General features: G+C 43.8%; 1 protein-coding gene across 1 annotated transcript; it reads right to left on the bottom strand.

Moving 5' to 3' along the window:
* On the bottom strand, nt 1-10,012 carry LOC121154534 (granzyme A-like). The gene is made up of 5 exons (XM_040977537.1): nt 9,850-10,012; nt 5,536-5,683; nt 3,978-4,119; nt 1,436-1,708; nt 1-619 (listed from the first exon to the last, which is right to left on the bottom strand). The coding sequence occupies exons 1-5, from the start codon at nt 9,905-9,907 to the stop codon at nt 467-469; spliced, it is 774 nt and encodes a 257-aa protein (XP_040833471.1). The 5' UTR covers nt 9,908-10,012; the 3' UTR covers nt 1-466.
* Between the last annotated feature and the right edge of the window lie 5,515 nt (nt 10,013-15,527).

The raw sequence follows: 15,527 nt of genomic DNA, 5'->3' as shown, positions 1-15,527 counted from the left end.
TGAGTGGCAGGGTTGCAAGTAATTGAGTTGCCAAATGTTGCCTGCCAGGAGTATTAGCAAGACGCTGGATCAGAGGCAGAGCAGCTGGGACTTGAACCTTCACTCTAATAAGGAATGCCTGTGTCACAAGCTACAGTTTAACATACTGTGCCACAATGAAGCACCTTGCCTTGGACAGCAAACACGAAAGTGACAGTTCTCAAATTCTGAATAAAGTCAAAAGGCACTGAGCTGAGAAAGTTTTTCTTAAGGGCATCTTTTACTGTGGCTAGCGAGCAAGCATGCTGACAGAATCTAGGCTGATCTTGCACGAAAGCAGGAAGCCACCCATTTTATTGGCGAATTAGTTCAGATTGGCTGTCATTTGCACACACAGTTAGCACGGTTGTGGAGCTGCTTCTTGGGATAGGTCAAGTTAGAACTCCCTTTCTTGATCTCTCCAAGGTGCTGCTTTGAAGAAGGAAGATCAGATGGTTCCTGCAATAATTTTCTTAATCCAGTTGAGGTATTTTTTGGTAAGGAGAGTGTAGACTCCAGGCTTCTTGGAGCTACCACATTTCCCAAAGGAGGTAACACCCTTGAAAATGTTATTGCAGATCAGTGGGCTTCCAGAGTCCCCCTGTAACAGAAGGTCATGTGTTTTCAATGTGTGCTTTTCATTCACTCATTCGTTTACCCACATTTCACGCACATTCTCCCGTCTTTATTTCCTTCTTTAAAGACTAATTTACAAATCTTTAAATCATCTTCCCTCGGCATCAGTTAACACAGAGCCTTTAGAAGGCTTGGTATGGGAGTCTCAACCATCAGCTAAGCTATCTCAGACCTAAAATGTATTGCTTCAGACACCTTTTGGGGTTTTCTGCCTCTGGATTCACTAGCTCCGATGAAATTCTCTCTGGCTTTCTAAACCATTCAGGAATCCTTAGTTCTAAAGGGGTTCAAACTCTGGCCACGCCTTGGCATATAGATAGAATATGCGTGACAACAGTGAGGTTGGGAGACAGTGCTGTTGCAAGTCTAATTGCACTCCACTGCTAGCAAGGTATTTAACTGGGGGAATGAAAGCAGTTTCTTACACATCAATTTCCTCACCTGTAAAACGAAGGTGATAACAGTGCTTATCTCATCACACAATCTGAGTGTTAAGTAGTACAACAAGGTACAGTAGAATTTGGTGCAGTCTTTGGCACCTGATAAACATCAGCTCTCATGTTCATTACTGAGAGAGTTGCCCAAATTGTCCATGCATCGAGATGCTGAAAATGATCACGAGGGATTACTCCCTGAGTGTTTAGTAGGGGGAACAGAGCACACCACTGTCAGGCAGTGGTCCAACCTAGTACATGAATAATAGTACTAGTTGTTCTTCCTATCACTGTCTTTTAACCTTATCTTCCATAGTCCCCAACAAGTTAAAAAAAACTTCACTTACAGCGCATGAATCGTCTTCTCCTTTTTTACCACCAGCACAGATCATGCTGTTTTCAACAATTGGCTTGAGATTATAGTGTTTTGCATCATTGCATATTTTTCTGTCTATCACGGTGATGTTGACTTCTCTCAAGGTGTTGGAAATCTTGCACGAGTCTTTTTTGGTGCTGCCCCATCCTGCTACCTGACACTTGCTGTGAGGTTTCACGTCATCCCCTGAGTTGGGCAGGTCAAGCACTCCCACAGCCTTGGTGATCGTTGCTTTCTTATTCAGCTAGAAAACAGGCAGCAAACAGTTTTAGGCAAAGTAGCACGAACGAGAAAACAGTTTGTATTGGTTATATAGTTTAGCTTTATTTACGTGGTCCTTTGCAAAGGACACGGCTCAAGACACATTCCAACCTGTCTTGAAAATTGGTACCTGATTTTTAAAAAAACTTATAATGTATTTTGCTGGGTTAGTGCAAGTAAACTTCACTTCAGTTGATATGTTGATAGTGGTGGCTGACAGTTTTTCCCTGAAACTATACTGGGACCCCAGATCATTTTATTCAAATGGTGTTAGATTTGTGAACTGACTGGTACTGAGACCAACAGAAGCAAACCAGGGCCTTCTGGTGCAGTGTGGGGAGGATGGGAAAGGAGTCAGCATCCTTCTTTTTCGCTTTACTGGGAAGGTGGCTTCCCTGACTCTGAGCACGGGCAATCCAGCTTGAGGGTCTCACCTGCCTTCAGGTGCTGACCCACACTCAGTCCTTTTCTTTGCTGCCCTCTTTTTGGCTCACCCCCCTTGATCTGTTACCAAAAGGTCAAAGCAAGAAGAATAGACAGTGTGATCATAGGGTAGGGTGTGTTATTTCATTTCCTCTTGCCTCACCCAGAGAGCAGGGTCCTGGCACTGTGGAACTTGGTGAGCACAGGAACTCATTGTCAATGGCCACTGTTACATGCTTGTCATTGCACTGCTGTCAAGCTCCATTTCCTGGAACTAGATTCTCTCCCTTTCTATATGTCTCCTTTGAGCTACTGGTGCTCCTATGCTCTCTGCTAACACTGACAAGATCAAGTCTCTGCATAGAACAGGTCTGCCAATGCCCATGAATAGCTTATCTACTTCTCTCCCTGGCATGCTTTCTCATGGCTGGCACACTGTTATCTGGAGCCACAGAGTAGGAGGAAAAAAGGGCTAGAAGTTTTCATGAATGCATGAGGAATTGGAGTCAGGGAAGCCTCTGGAAGGATCAGTCCACTGCAGCTCTCTTAAGGTCCAAGCACAGAGGATCACCATAATCACAACTCCAGTTGTAGCCCTGGAAAGCCAAAAGCATCCTCACTCCCTTTTCTTGGTTTTCCTGCAGCATCATATACTGCCCCCAGTGCTAGAGGTGGAAGGGGGTTTCCTGATCCTACTCCATGAGCAGAGATGGTTCACCTTCCTTATGCCCCCTCCTCCTCTGTAAAAGTGAGTTTTTCAGGCCTTCAGGCACACCTGCTCTCCTGCTTGCTAGGAGACCTGAGTCTAGACCGCTTCCCTTCTCTCCACTAACTTTGTTACTGTGTAGCTTAACTCCACCCCTTGTTCAGATTTTACTCAAAAAATATTCTTGGAGAGCCAGTTATATGCCAGATACTATTCTAGGAATTGGAGGACATAGAAGTAAATAGACAAAAATATTTACCCTGTGGAGCTCATGTTTTAAGGACGGAGGAAGAGAATGAAACTCCATCAAAAGTATTTATTTCAGTGTTAAATTCCAAAGGAAAAATGCCATGGGGAGTGGGCTCTGGAGTGCCCTCAGAGGGTGGGGGAGAGGTTTGCTTTTGTTTTTTTTTGCCTAGGCTGTATGGTTACAATAGAGTTGGGGTTGAGAGGGGAGACCTGGCCCAGAAGCCTCAAGGCAGGGGTAGTGCGGGAGGCCAAGCCTCTGAGTATTGGAGTGCCAGGAATGTGGAGGTTTGGCCGGAGCAGCTAGTGCTCAGGGGGTCCTTTATTTACACTAAGAGGCTGTGCTGGAGCTCTAGGCTTCTGTTTAAGCTAACAGCTCCTTTGGAATGAGCGGGAACTGCCAGTTCATCTCTGCCTCCCTTCATTCCACTTTCTGCACAGAATGAGGACTCTTGCAGGCAGTCTGATTATGTTACCTCCCTGCTTAAAACCCTTTCCTTCTCCTTGCGCACAAAGTTCAGCCATCCTGGTTTGCAAATCTTGGTATTGAGGTTTACTGTCCCGCACACCTCTCTTTCTCAGGATCACTATTTTTTCTCTACTTTTCCTATGAATGCCTCCTTCTTTACCCCCGTGCTCTTCATCTTGTCTGGAAGCCTCTGCCCTCTCTTTTCCACAGCCTGGGAGGATGCTGTCCCCATCACAGCTCTTCCCTGGATAGAGCGTCACTGGTGACCAGGGAGGAGGGATCATCTATGGCCATAGAGCGCTGTGTCCCAGCCATGCTGTCTCCCCCCACGCCCCAAGCAGAAGACAATCTTGTGAAGCTAAGTGTATAGAAATGCTTAGTATTTAAGAAAACAAAATTTAAATTTACCTGAATGAGTTGAAGATCCCCTTCAAATGTCTCTGGGTCGTAGCATGGATAGGAAATTGCTCTTTGAATGGAAAATACTTGCTCAAGCTTCTCTTTATTGGATGCAGTATGAGCCCCAAGAATAATTTGAGGTTTTCCTTTTCTGGGAAAAGAAATAATATAAAACCCAATATAAGACAATGGGTGCAACTTTACTTAGTAAAGAATGATCCGTGTTTCCACACGGGATCCTGTCTATGAGCAAGGCAGCAAGAATGGAGGAAACATACAGGGCTGGTTTTTTTTTTTGTGTGTGTGTGTGTTTTAGAAGCTTTCACCTAAAAATCCAGAGACCTGTGCGTTTATAGCATGTGGCCTCAACCTCACTGAGTCTTTTCAAGCAGGGCAGGAAGCCACAGGGAAAGAATCCCAGATTTTTGGTGGGGGGGGCAAGAGCACTGGGGCTAAAGGCCTGGAGAGGTCGGCTGGGTGCATGCCTGGAGTGGGGGGCACTCCTTGGGGTAAGGGTGAAGGTGGGGTGTGGTGGCCATTTCCTGGGGCTGCTAGGGTGGAGGGAGCTGGGCATGACCTTGGGCTGCCCAAGGAGGAGCTGCCGCTCTGTGCAACTACTTTAGATTTGTAGAATAAATCATCTCTTCCAGTGGTCTTCCCTGACAATTGGATTAAGAGATTAAACCCAGAAACTAGAGCAGTTGTAGCAGGTTCATTTTCCTGAGTGTGTTTCTTTAAAGTTTCCCAGGGGAAGGGCAGTTGACAAAAGCAGTCAAATAGCAGTAATTTCTACTCAATCAATTTAATATGCATGGTCATGGGATGCCACCAATGATATGATAATATATAACCATCTGTAACCCTAGAGGACATTTAATTTGATCTACTTTGTAAAATACACTCATGAAAAAGTTCTGGATCAAAATATATCACAGGGCTTGGCACGGTAGCCTAGAGGCTAAAGTCCTCACACACGCTGGGATCCTATGTGGGCACCGGTTCTGATGTCAGCAGCCCTGTTTCCCATCCAGCTCCTTGCTTGTGGCCTGGGAAAGCAGTCAAGGATGGTCCAAAGCTTTCGGATCTGGCACCCACATGGGAGACCTGGAAGAGGCTCTTGGCTCCTGGCTTCAGATCTGTGCAGCTCCAGTCGTTGCAGCTGCTTGGGGAGTGAGTCAGTGGATAGAAGATCTTCCTCTCTGTCTCTCCTCCTCTCTGGTATATCTGGCTTTCCAATAAAAAAAACTTTAAAAAATATATAATCAAAGTAGTAACAGTTTTTATGTAAGTTTGATTAGATTGTTTCTGTTTTTTTCTTTCCTCTTTGTGTTTAAAATGTTTAGCATGATTTATTTATAGTGAAACATTAAAATAATGCAATGAAGTAACCAAACATTTTAATCTATGCTACTGGACCTAGCTTTCACTCGCTGAGGCGAATATTCTAATAGGATGTGATGTGCTTGTCTACTTTCTTTGTCCGCACTTAATTTTGGTTCTGGACTTGATAATCATTTTCACCTCCCAGAATCCACGTTGAGAACAAGGAGAGGCAGCATCTACTTACAGGTCACAGTGAGCAGCCGTCAACACCCAGTTGTCTTTGATCAAAGCCCCTGCACAAGTTTCCAGCCCTTTTATCAGGACCATGTAGCGTCTTGCGTGAAGTGGCACTTCATTTCCCCCTATAATTCCCTCGCAGGAGTCTAGAAAAACTTAAAAGAGTAATTCAGAGTGAATTCCTTCGCTCCCAGGCAGTTTGACTACAGTGAATAGTATCAGCACAAGTTCATGAACAGGTGCTCTGTGAGAAGCAGAGAAGCTTCAGGGCTCCGGGAGTTTGGCTTGGGAGCTTTTTCTGGCAGCATTTGTGACTATGATGCTGTTCCCTGCAATGCACGCTTGTGCAGAGTGTGTAGTTCCATGATGAGTCTAGTAAAGGCTGAGTGCCCTTAATCAAATACTGCTGTGGCACACTGCATAAAGTCACTACTTGTGGTGCTGACATTCCATGTAGGGTGCCAGCTAAATGTCTCCACTTCTCTGCTTCTGACACAGCTCCCTGCTCTTGCTCCTGGGAGGACAGTGGAAGATGGCCCAATATTTAGGCCACTGCTACTCATGTGAGAGCCTCTCTAACTCTGGCTGTTGTGGCCACTTGGGGGAGAGAGCTAGAGGATGGAAGATCTTTCTCTTTCTCTTTTTCTCTCCTTCTCTCTTTGTTGCTCTGCCTTTCAAGTAAAGAAATATATCTTTAAAACTCTTTCCAAAATCGGAAATGCTTCCAGATCTGAAACTCTTTGAGTGTACCACCACAAGTGGAAAATTCCATGCAACAAAAAAATTTGCTTCAGGCATATAACAGTGAAAAGTACTGTAAAATTACCTTCAGGCAACTAATAAAAGGTGTATATAAAGCATAAATGAATTTCATATTTAGACTTGGGTTCTAACCCCAAGGCATCTCAATAAATATATGTTAAATTCCAAAATCTTTAGAAAACCTGAGATCTGAAACTCCCAATTATAAGCATAACTCCCAATTATTACTCATTTTATTATGAGTAAACAGTCCTAGTAAGACTTTTAAAAACTAATTTTTAAGGATTTCTTTTTATTTGAAAGGCAGAGTTAGTTATCTCTAAATTGATGTCTCCTTTCTCTTCTTAAAATTTTTTAAAAATACAAAAATGCTTCTCTCTGGGAATCCGGATGCTCATGTTGTAATGTCCTAATAAGTCAGCATGCTAGCTTAGAATGCTGATTGTCTGGACCCATCTTTGGAGTGAGCCAGGGAATCTACGCCTTGAAGAAGCACCCCAGAAGATTCTGGTACAACTGGCACCTGGCTCAGTGGTGTGTTTTGTAGGCTGTGGCCCAGCCTAGAAAGCCATGGTTTATGCTGATTTTGTGCTTAGAGAGCTGGAGGAGATGGGGCAAGCACTGTCGTATTTGGGGCCAGACATGTGTAACTTGGCTCTGGTTCCCAAACTTGGCCTTGCTGTTCCTCAGTTGCATGGATGCTCATTGTCTACATTCTGCTTCAGGGGCAGGTGGTTGGAACCTTGTTGGGCTGGCAGAGATAAAAAAATTTCTTATTAATAAGACATGCATTTGTGCAAGGAAAGGAGGTGTTGTATTTTAACACCTGAGGCAAAAAGGCATCTTGGAGGGCAGCCAGTCTCCATGGAAACTAAACACATTGTGCTGGTTTTGTGAGCTCCATGTTATTGTAGCTCCCTGAGAAAACGGAATCAGCAAAGGGCTATAATCACCCACCTTATAAATACCAAATTGCAGCTTTTAATGGCCTTTGTTTATTTTATTCATTTTTTTCTCTTGTTTGTTGTTATTTGTGCAGAAAAATATGATGAAACAGACAAGCTAAAAGAAGAGTGGATAGAGGCATAAAATATGTGTTTTGGCTAAAGAATAAATGTTGGTGAATGCCCCCACCAGGGAAAGACAAAAGCCAATTGCTCAACTGCACTTCTAGTTAGACTTAACTAATTCCAGGCTGAAATCACGACAAAAGCTCTTTCCTAAGGAATAAACACACTCATCCAATTTCTTTTTCACGCAGGTATTACAGTTATGTTTGAATAACTACTGTTAAAATGGGTGCAAAGATGAAAGAAACACTGTTCTTGCCATCAAAGAAAATTCTAAAGGTAAAGACTGTAGATGACAGCATGAAGCAGTGCCAGGGCAGAGAGCATGCGAGATGCCCCAGGGTACACACGAGGCACAGAGGATTCCAGAGATGGGAGAGAACGGAGTTGGCAGGGAGCCTGTGAAGCCTTTCTGCAGAACGCATTTTTTTTTCTCTGAAGGAAATCGAAAGGTGAGTAAGAGTTCAACAGTTGGTGCCAGAGGGGATTTCAAGCGTCTGGGTGCTGTAAGTAAAAGGCAGCATGGTTAGGGATGAAGGGAGAGAATAGATTGCCCACAGAGTGATAAAACTGATGTAAGGACTCCTCATGGACAGATGCTTTGAAGTCCTGACATGACATGTATCTCAGAGCCTGTTCTTCACATTTTAACTGATAGCAAAGTGAATTTAAGACTCCATCTTGACCTGCTGTTATTTAATTGTTCAGATTAAATTAATTCTAATGTCTATGACTTCCCACGATCTCCCTGAGTATAGTATCTTGAATATAAACGATATTTTTTCTTCCCCAAGATTTTGAAGTAGCTTTAGAAGAGTGTCCATGTCCTTCCTGCATCCTTGAAGTAGTAAGTTTCAGGCAATTTCATGAAGTTCAGTAAACAGGAAGAATGAAGACTCACCCATCAGTCCTTCTGCTTCCCTACCCTTCCCAGACTGTTCACTTCCCCCTGTAGGTTGGCTTGTTCCAGTGTCATTTCATCCTGGACACTCTCATGGCTTTAAAAAAAATCTCACAATATTCCAGGGAAAGGGTATTGTTTTGAAATGAAGACTTAGTAAGTTACATGGAAATCAAAGGGAAAAAAAATCAAAGGAAAAGATTCTAGTGACAATAATAAGGGAAACACCTGTGATTTAATATCCAATTATCAATGCCAGACACTCCCTCTGATGTTTACCACCCTGAAAGGTGAGGATTAGAGTATCCATGTGGGATATGGAAAATAGATTCTGCAAAGGGCAATTCACTTATGCATTTCATGCAGTAAAATTGGCAAAGCAATTTTCTAATCCTGTTCCACGTCATGTAAAACTCTCTTTTTCCCATCGTGAAGAACTTTCTTCTAGAGTAGTGACTCTTTCCCTCTTTCGTTTGAAATACAGAGCCCTGGGAGAGTGTGATAAAGTACCTTGCACATATGCATGTAAATATTTGCATCCAGTTTTTGGAAACTTTTTGAGATTCTCTACCGACTTTGAAGGAGCTTGTGGGTTCCATGTTAAGTCCTCAGCTCTGATGGTACCATTGAGCTGTGTCATATATGTTAAGAACATAAACGATGGAGCTGGCATCATGGATCAATTGGCTAACCTTCCACCTGCAAGTGCCAGAATCCCATAAGGTTGGCGATTTGTGTCCTGGCTGGCTCCACTTCCCTTCCAGGTCCCTGCTTGTGACCTGGGAAAGCCATAGAGGATGGTCCCAAACCTTGGGACCCTACACCTGCATGAGAGATCAGGAAGAAGCTCTTTGCTCCTGGCTTCGGATCGGCTCAGCTCTGGCAATTGTGGTCATTTGGGGAGTAAACCCGCAGATGGAAGATCTTTCTATTTCCCCTCTCTATAAAATCTGACTTTCCAATAAAATAATAGATAAATCTTAAAAATAATATAAATTATGGGTTCAAATCTCAATCCTACTACTTAGTAGTTGATGAACCTTAGTAAATTTAGTTAATCTTTCTGTGCCTTTGTTTCCTTATCTCTAAAATGGGGCTTAAGAAGATTAAATGAATTAATATATGTAAAGCACTTAGAAAATCGCTATTCTTCATTTCAAATTTCATGAGTCAGTAAATACATACACACATATAAATAGGCATAAGAATCATCGGATTATTTTATATGTATGAATGTAAGAGAATACATTCTGAAATGAGAAGTTTTTAATTTATCTGAGATTCATGGCCACGTAGCTGTTCATACTTGTAAGTCTGGGAGATCCGGTTAGTAAGTAATCAGTACATCACACATTTCTTAGGCTTTCACTTAAGAGTTGGTCGTGGATCTGGATTGAACTTACAGCAGCCACCAGATCTAGTTAATGTTTTCGAGTTTTTTGTTGTAGACACATGAGTACATTTTCTTCTTAAAAAGTTCACATGCCTTTTAGATAGCGAAGAATGGAAATATTGAAAACATTGAAAATCATTAGCCATTTACCTGTTCACGAACAAAACTGAAAAGCATTTGAAAAACATGTCTTACCTGCAGGAATGAGGAGAAAAATAGCAACAGGAAAAGGAAAAAGAAGTGAGTTTTTCATGGCTTCTGTTCTCCGCCGATGGAGCCCGTGTTGAGGTGCTGACTAGTCTAGATAATGAAGCACCGAGGAAGTGAGTTCTTTTTTCCCTCTTTCTGTGCTGTGATGCTAAAGGCTTTGGTGTTTTGTTACCGGAAGGTAAAATCTTAATTTATCTGTGGTGTGGTTTCTTATTTGTTTCACAAGCGGGGTTATTTCCTTTGGGGTTAGATGACAAATGTGAAGTCACAAGATGGTGCTGATTTCAGACTGTCGAAGACGCTGCTCTTTTCTGACAGTGTTCTCACTTGGGTGTGAGTGTCTAAGGGCTCTCAGACCAGTCTGTGCTGCAGGAACAGAACACCTGGACCTGGCTAATTCATAAAGAACAGAGACACACTGTCCATAATTTTGGAGGCTAGAACACCTAAGTTTAAGGGGTTCTGGTTGCTGGCGGGGGCCTGCCTACTGCACTACCATGGCAGAAAATATCACAGGAGAGAGAGACCGAGGCAGAGAGGGTGGCATTAGTGGGTGGGGGGGGGGAGTGGGCAGATCAGATCCTTTTTTTTTTTCATCAAGAATCCACATCTAACAACAAACCTACTCTTGCAATAGCAGCATTAATCGATTCATGAGGGTGAGGTTTAAATGTCCACCCCGTGACATTTTTTCAATGAGGATGGTTAGGTTTCCAACACGAGAACTTATAGGGACACATTCGAACAACAGCAGACATTTATATCAGAAATTTGTTTTGAAATATCTTTAAATCTATGCTACAGGGCAAAGCTACATGATACATTCATTAGTGGGACTAGTCATCAGGGAAAAACTGAGGTTAGATTCTGAACTCACACTATTTAACTATGAAAGTACCAATAAAGATAAATATTTCTGTATAGGTGGAGTTGAAGAATGCCTTCTGCAACATGATGCCCAAAGCAGGCAGTGTAAGCAAAATCAATGATACGTTCAATTATGAAGGAGGTGAAACTTCTGTAGCCTAAAATATCAATTAAGAAGTCAAAGTGCAAGCATTTTTCAGGTTGAAAATGATCCAAATGTGCCCCAAAGAAGGAATTGGGCAGGAATGTTAGTTTTCTTGCTGTAACCAAGGATTACCTCTTGGCTGTTTAAAAATAATACAAATGCATTATTTTGCAGTTGTGTAATTCAGAATTCCCCACCCTCACCCCCAGGCTGAAATGAAGGTGTTAGCAGTGTGACGTTCTTTTCACCCCATTTCCTTGCCTCGCTAGCTGCTGTGTGTTGCCACAGGTGGTTCCAGTTCAGCCTCAAAGCCAACAGGGCGGCAGTGGAATCTTTTTCATGTATGATGCTTACTCTTCTGCCTGTTGTCATTTTAAGGATGTTTGAGATTGCATAGGATCATCTTATTTTTTTCTCTTTAAAAAAATTGTGTTTAGGGGACTGGCGCAATAGCCTAGTGGCTAAAATCCTGGCCTTGAACACACCGGGATCCCATATGGATGCCGGTTCTAATCCTGGCAGCCACACTTCCCATCCAGCTCCTTTCCTGTGGCCTGGGAAAGCAGTCGAGGACAGCCCAAAGCTTTGGCACCCTATTCCTATGTGGGAGACCCAGGAGACGCTCCTGGCTCCTGGCTTTGGATTGACTCAGCTCCAGCTGTTGCAGCTGCTTGGGGAGTAAACCATTGGATGGAAGATCTTCCTCTGTCTCTCCTTCTCTCTGTATATCTGCCTTTGCAATAAAAATAGATACATCTTTAAAAAGTTAAAAAGTATGTATTTGAAAGGCAGAATGATTGAATATGGAGAGAGACAGACCTTCCACTCATTGATTTGCTCCCCAAATGATCAAAATGGCCGAAGTTGGTCCACGCTAAAGCCAGCAGCCTGGAGCTCCGTCTGGGTCTTCTATATGGGTGGTGGGGACTGAACACTTAGATTATTTTCGATTGCCAGGCACAACAGGGGGGAGCTGCACCAGAAGTAGGGTAACTAGGACTAAAACTGTACTTCAACATAGGATAATAGTGTTGTTGATGGCAGCTTAGCTCACTGTGCCACATCACTCGACCTCATCTCCCTATTTTCTTTTTTTTTTGAAAGATTTATTTTATTTTTTTATTGCAGAGTCATACACACACACACACACACACACATATTTGAGGAGAAACAGAGAAATACCTTCCATCTGATGATTCACTCCCCAGGCAGCCACAATGGCCAGTGCTGTGCCGATACAAAGCCAGGAGCCAGGAGCTTCCTCCAGGTCTCCCATGCAGGTGCAGGATCCCAAGGCTTTGGGCTGTCCTCGACTGCTTTCCCAGGCCACAGGAAAGGAGCTGGATGGGAAGTGGGGTCGCCGGGATTAGAACTGGTACCCATATGGGATCCTGGTGTGTTCAAGGCCAGGAGTTTAACTGCTGTGCTATTGCACCAGGCCCTGCCTGCCATGTTAAATTAGTCCTTGTATGCAAGCATCAAGTAACAAGGAAAACCATCATTAAGTGTTGTGGTGGCAGACAGCTCTTGTTGGTCACCATGAATCCCTTGTTCTTCACATAAGTTCTCGGACCTTGGCCACTTGTGTGCTTCTCCAGCTACCCTGGACAGCTGCTTTGGGTAGCCCTGGACTATCTTCACTGGGTACTCCCCGACAGCACCATGCCTCATAATCTGCCTCACATACCTTCTGCCTCCCTGCCTTGGGTTCCAATGCTGCTGCCAAGGCCGTGGGACACAGCATGATGTGTGAACGCTGGGGAAGTTAATGTCTTTCTGGAACATTCATTAATGAGCAGGAGCAGTTCTTACGGCTTTTGGAAGACAGTCTGAGCAGTCCTTTGTGCTTGATGTGAGAAGCTTCCTTCCGGTGCTCTCCTTCCACTCACCTTCTTTCCTATTCTGCAGCAATCCCTGAGAAAATAAGAGCACATCATCTCTGCTACCAGCAGTGACTTTGTAAATCAGACCCACAATATGAGACTTGGAGGGCTCGCTAGCCCGACTGTGTTGTGGACCCCTTTGCCTGTGCTAAGTGTAGTGTTGCTAGCTCTAGCATGAAGTAGCGTCTACAGGCATTGCAATAATAGAGGTGGGGGTGAGGAGGGGAGCTTGCCTGTTGCTAATACAGAGTAAAGGTGGGAGGTGAAAGCAGGGCTGTGCAGCAGCTGTGGTAAGGACTGGCGTGGCAGTGTGATTCTGGAGAGGGCTGGTTCCTGTTAATGGCATTAGATTCTTGAGAAAACACAGGCATAGGCAACTAACTGCAGCACTGGGCGCACGACTCAGGCCAAGAGGTCTCATTGAGACTATCATCTGTGGCTACAATTCATTTGCTGTTTTTTTAAAAAGCTTTTTAAAAATGTTTAATTTATTTTTGAAATCAGAATCACAGACACACACAGAGGGAGAGAAAGACACACAGAGAGAATCTATTTGCTGGTACACTCTCCAAATGGCTGCAACAGTCACTGCACTGGGACAAGTAAAGTCTATAGATATCACTGGACAGTGCGGTACCAGAGAAGGGTTTTTGTAATTTATTTATTTTGGCAGTAGGAGCATCTGTTCATTCAAAAGAGGCCACTGTGGTACCAAGGTGGAAACAGTGGTAGCTCCAGTGTTTTTCAATTTGTTGGAAACTGGGTGTTTAGAAATTATCTTGGAGTACCATCTTCATAGAAATACACAGTTTTAATTTACAAGTAATTCTGGTTGAGGATGGGGAGGGCAGGAACCTGTGTGGGGAGGTGAGGTGAAGGCTGCCAGTGGTGGAGGAGGAAATGAAACTGGAGGCAGGGTGATTCGGAGTGGACTTGGTGTGTGGGATGGGGCAGAGTCATCGCCTGCTTTCTGTTAAAGGGCCAGTGTGAGAATTGCATTTCTCTGAAGTGAGCTGGGTGAGTGACCAGTAATTAGAAGTGTCTGACTTTCTGAACTGTGGATGCGGAATGAACTTTGTCACGAGAACAGACATTTGTGGGTTCCTTTGTCTGTCATTCTGGTTGTAGATTGGTTACTTAGATGTGGTCCAGGGCCAGAGGTTTCTGCATGGTGGGTTTTCTAGGTAGTGAGACTACGGAACTGTTCTTGCCTCCCTTAGATGCTCCGCACATAGCTCGGCATCCTCCTTTGCCACCAGCTCGACCATTTACCATCTGCTACTGAGGCCACAACTACTGAAATTGTTTGGACAGTCCTTTCGTCTCTCTCTCTTTTTAAAACCACTTTATTGAGACATACCATGTAATTTACCAATTTAAATGTATAAATCAAGGATTTGGGGGTTTATCATAACATTTAAAAATTATTGAAAATGTGGGCCCCATGCGGTAGCCTAGCGGCTAAAGTCCCTGCCTTGCACACGCTGGGATTCCATACTGGTGCTGGTTTGTGTCCCGGCAGCCCTGCTTCCCATCCAGCTCCCTGCCTGTGGCCTGGGAAAGCAATTGAGGGCAGCCTAAAGCCTTGGGACCCTGTACCCACTTGGGAGACCTGGAAGAAGCTCCGGGTTCCTGGCTTGGGACCTGCTCAGCTCTGGTCACTGCAGCCAGCTGGGGAGTGAATCAACGGACAGATCGTCCTCTCTGTTTCTTCTCCTCTCTGTATACCTGACTATCCAATAAAAATAAATAAATATTTAAAAAATGTTTGAAAATGTGCGTAACACAAAACGTACCATTAAGACCATGTAAAATTTATGAGAGAGAGAGAGAATACACTCCCACCTATTGTGTCTATTCTCTGGTGTTCGCAATTTCTTGGGCTAGTCCAGAGCTAGAGACCGGAAATAGAAATGCAATGTAGGTCTCCCAAGGGTGACAGGAGCCCGATTATTTGAGACTTCACTGCTGTCTTCCAGGGTCTACAAAAATGGGAAGTGAGAGTCAGGGGTTGAGCTGGGTGCTAACGCAGGTACTCCAGTGTGGACTGTGGGCATCGTAAGGCTAAACATCAGCAGGCTAAACATCCATTCCTCAACTCTTTTTAATTGTACAATTCAGTGGCACTAATCATATTCACAATGTTGTATAGCCATCATTGCTATGCATTTCTAAAATTTTTATTTCTGTAAATCAGAGCTGGGAAACGTAATTCACAGGCTATTTATAAGGACTATGAAATCCTTTGGTTTTGGGGCTGGTGTGATGGCTCAACTAGTTAATCCTCTGTTGTCAAGTGCCAGCACTCTATATGGGCACCGATTCATGTCCCAGATGCTCCAATTCCCTTCCAGCTCTCTGTTTGTGGCCTGGGAAAGCAGATGAAGATAGTCCAAAGGCTTGGGACCCTGAACCCATGTGGGAGACCTGGAAGAAGCTCCTGGCTCCTGGCTTGGGATTGGTACAGCTCTGGCCATTGTGGCCACTTGGGACCAGGGAATGAAAGATTTTTTTTCTCTGTAGCACCTTCTCTCTGTACATATGCTTTTCCAAAGGGGAAAAAAAATCTTAAAAAAAAAAAAAGAAAATATAGAGTGATTTGAAACTTGGTAGAGGCTAGAATCTGGAGTAACAGGTTACAACTTGCCATGAATTAAGGTAGATTCTGGGGGAGGGCTCAGAAGATAAATGCTGGGGAAATTTGAAACTTAAGAGATCGCTTACGTGGTTGCAATCAGAAGAATGGTGGAATTATGAACAGGTAAGAC

The sequence above is a fragment of the Ochotona curzoniae genome, unplaced genomic scaffold (genome assembly GCF_017591425.1).
Source record: "Ochotona curzoniae isolate NIBS_2020 unplaced genomic scaffold, NIBS_Ocur_1.0 contig_2754, whole genome shotgun sequence".
Classification (NCBI taxonomy): domain Eukaryota; kingdom Metazoa; phylum Chordata; class Mammalia; order Lagomorpha; family Ochotonidae; genus Ochotona; species Ochotona curzoniae.
This window is presented reverse-complemented; position numbering and strand designations above follow the sequence as displayed.

Excerpts from the sequence above, each read along its gene's own strand:
- LOC121154534 (XM_040977537.1), bottom strand. The coding sequence starts at position 9,907 with ATGAAAAACTCACTTCTTTTTCCTTTTCCTGTTGCTATTTTTCTCCTC. Across the intron at positions 5,684-9,849 it reads TTTTCTCCTCATTCCTGCAG|TTTTTCTAGACTCCTGCGAG; the intron begins GTAAGACATGTT and ends TACTCTTTTAAG. Across the intron at positions 1,709-3,977 it reads GGGATCTTCAACTCATTCAG|CTGAATAAGAAAGCAACGAT; the intron begins GTAAATTTAAAT and ends CCTGTTTTCTAG.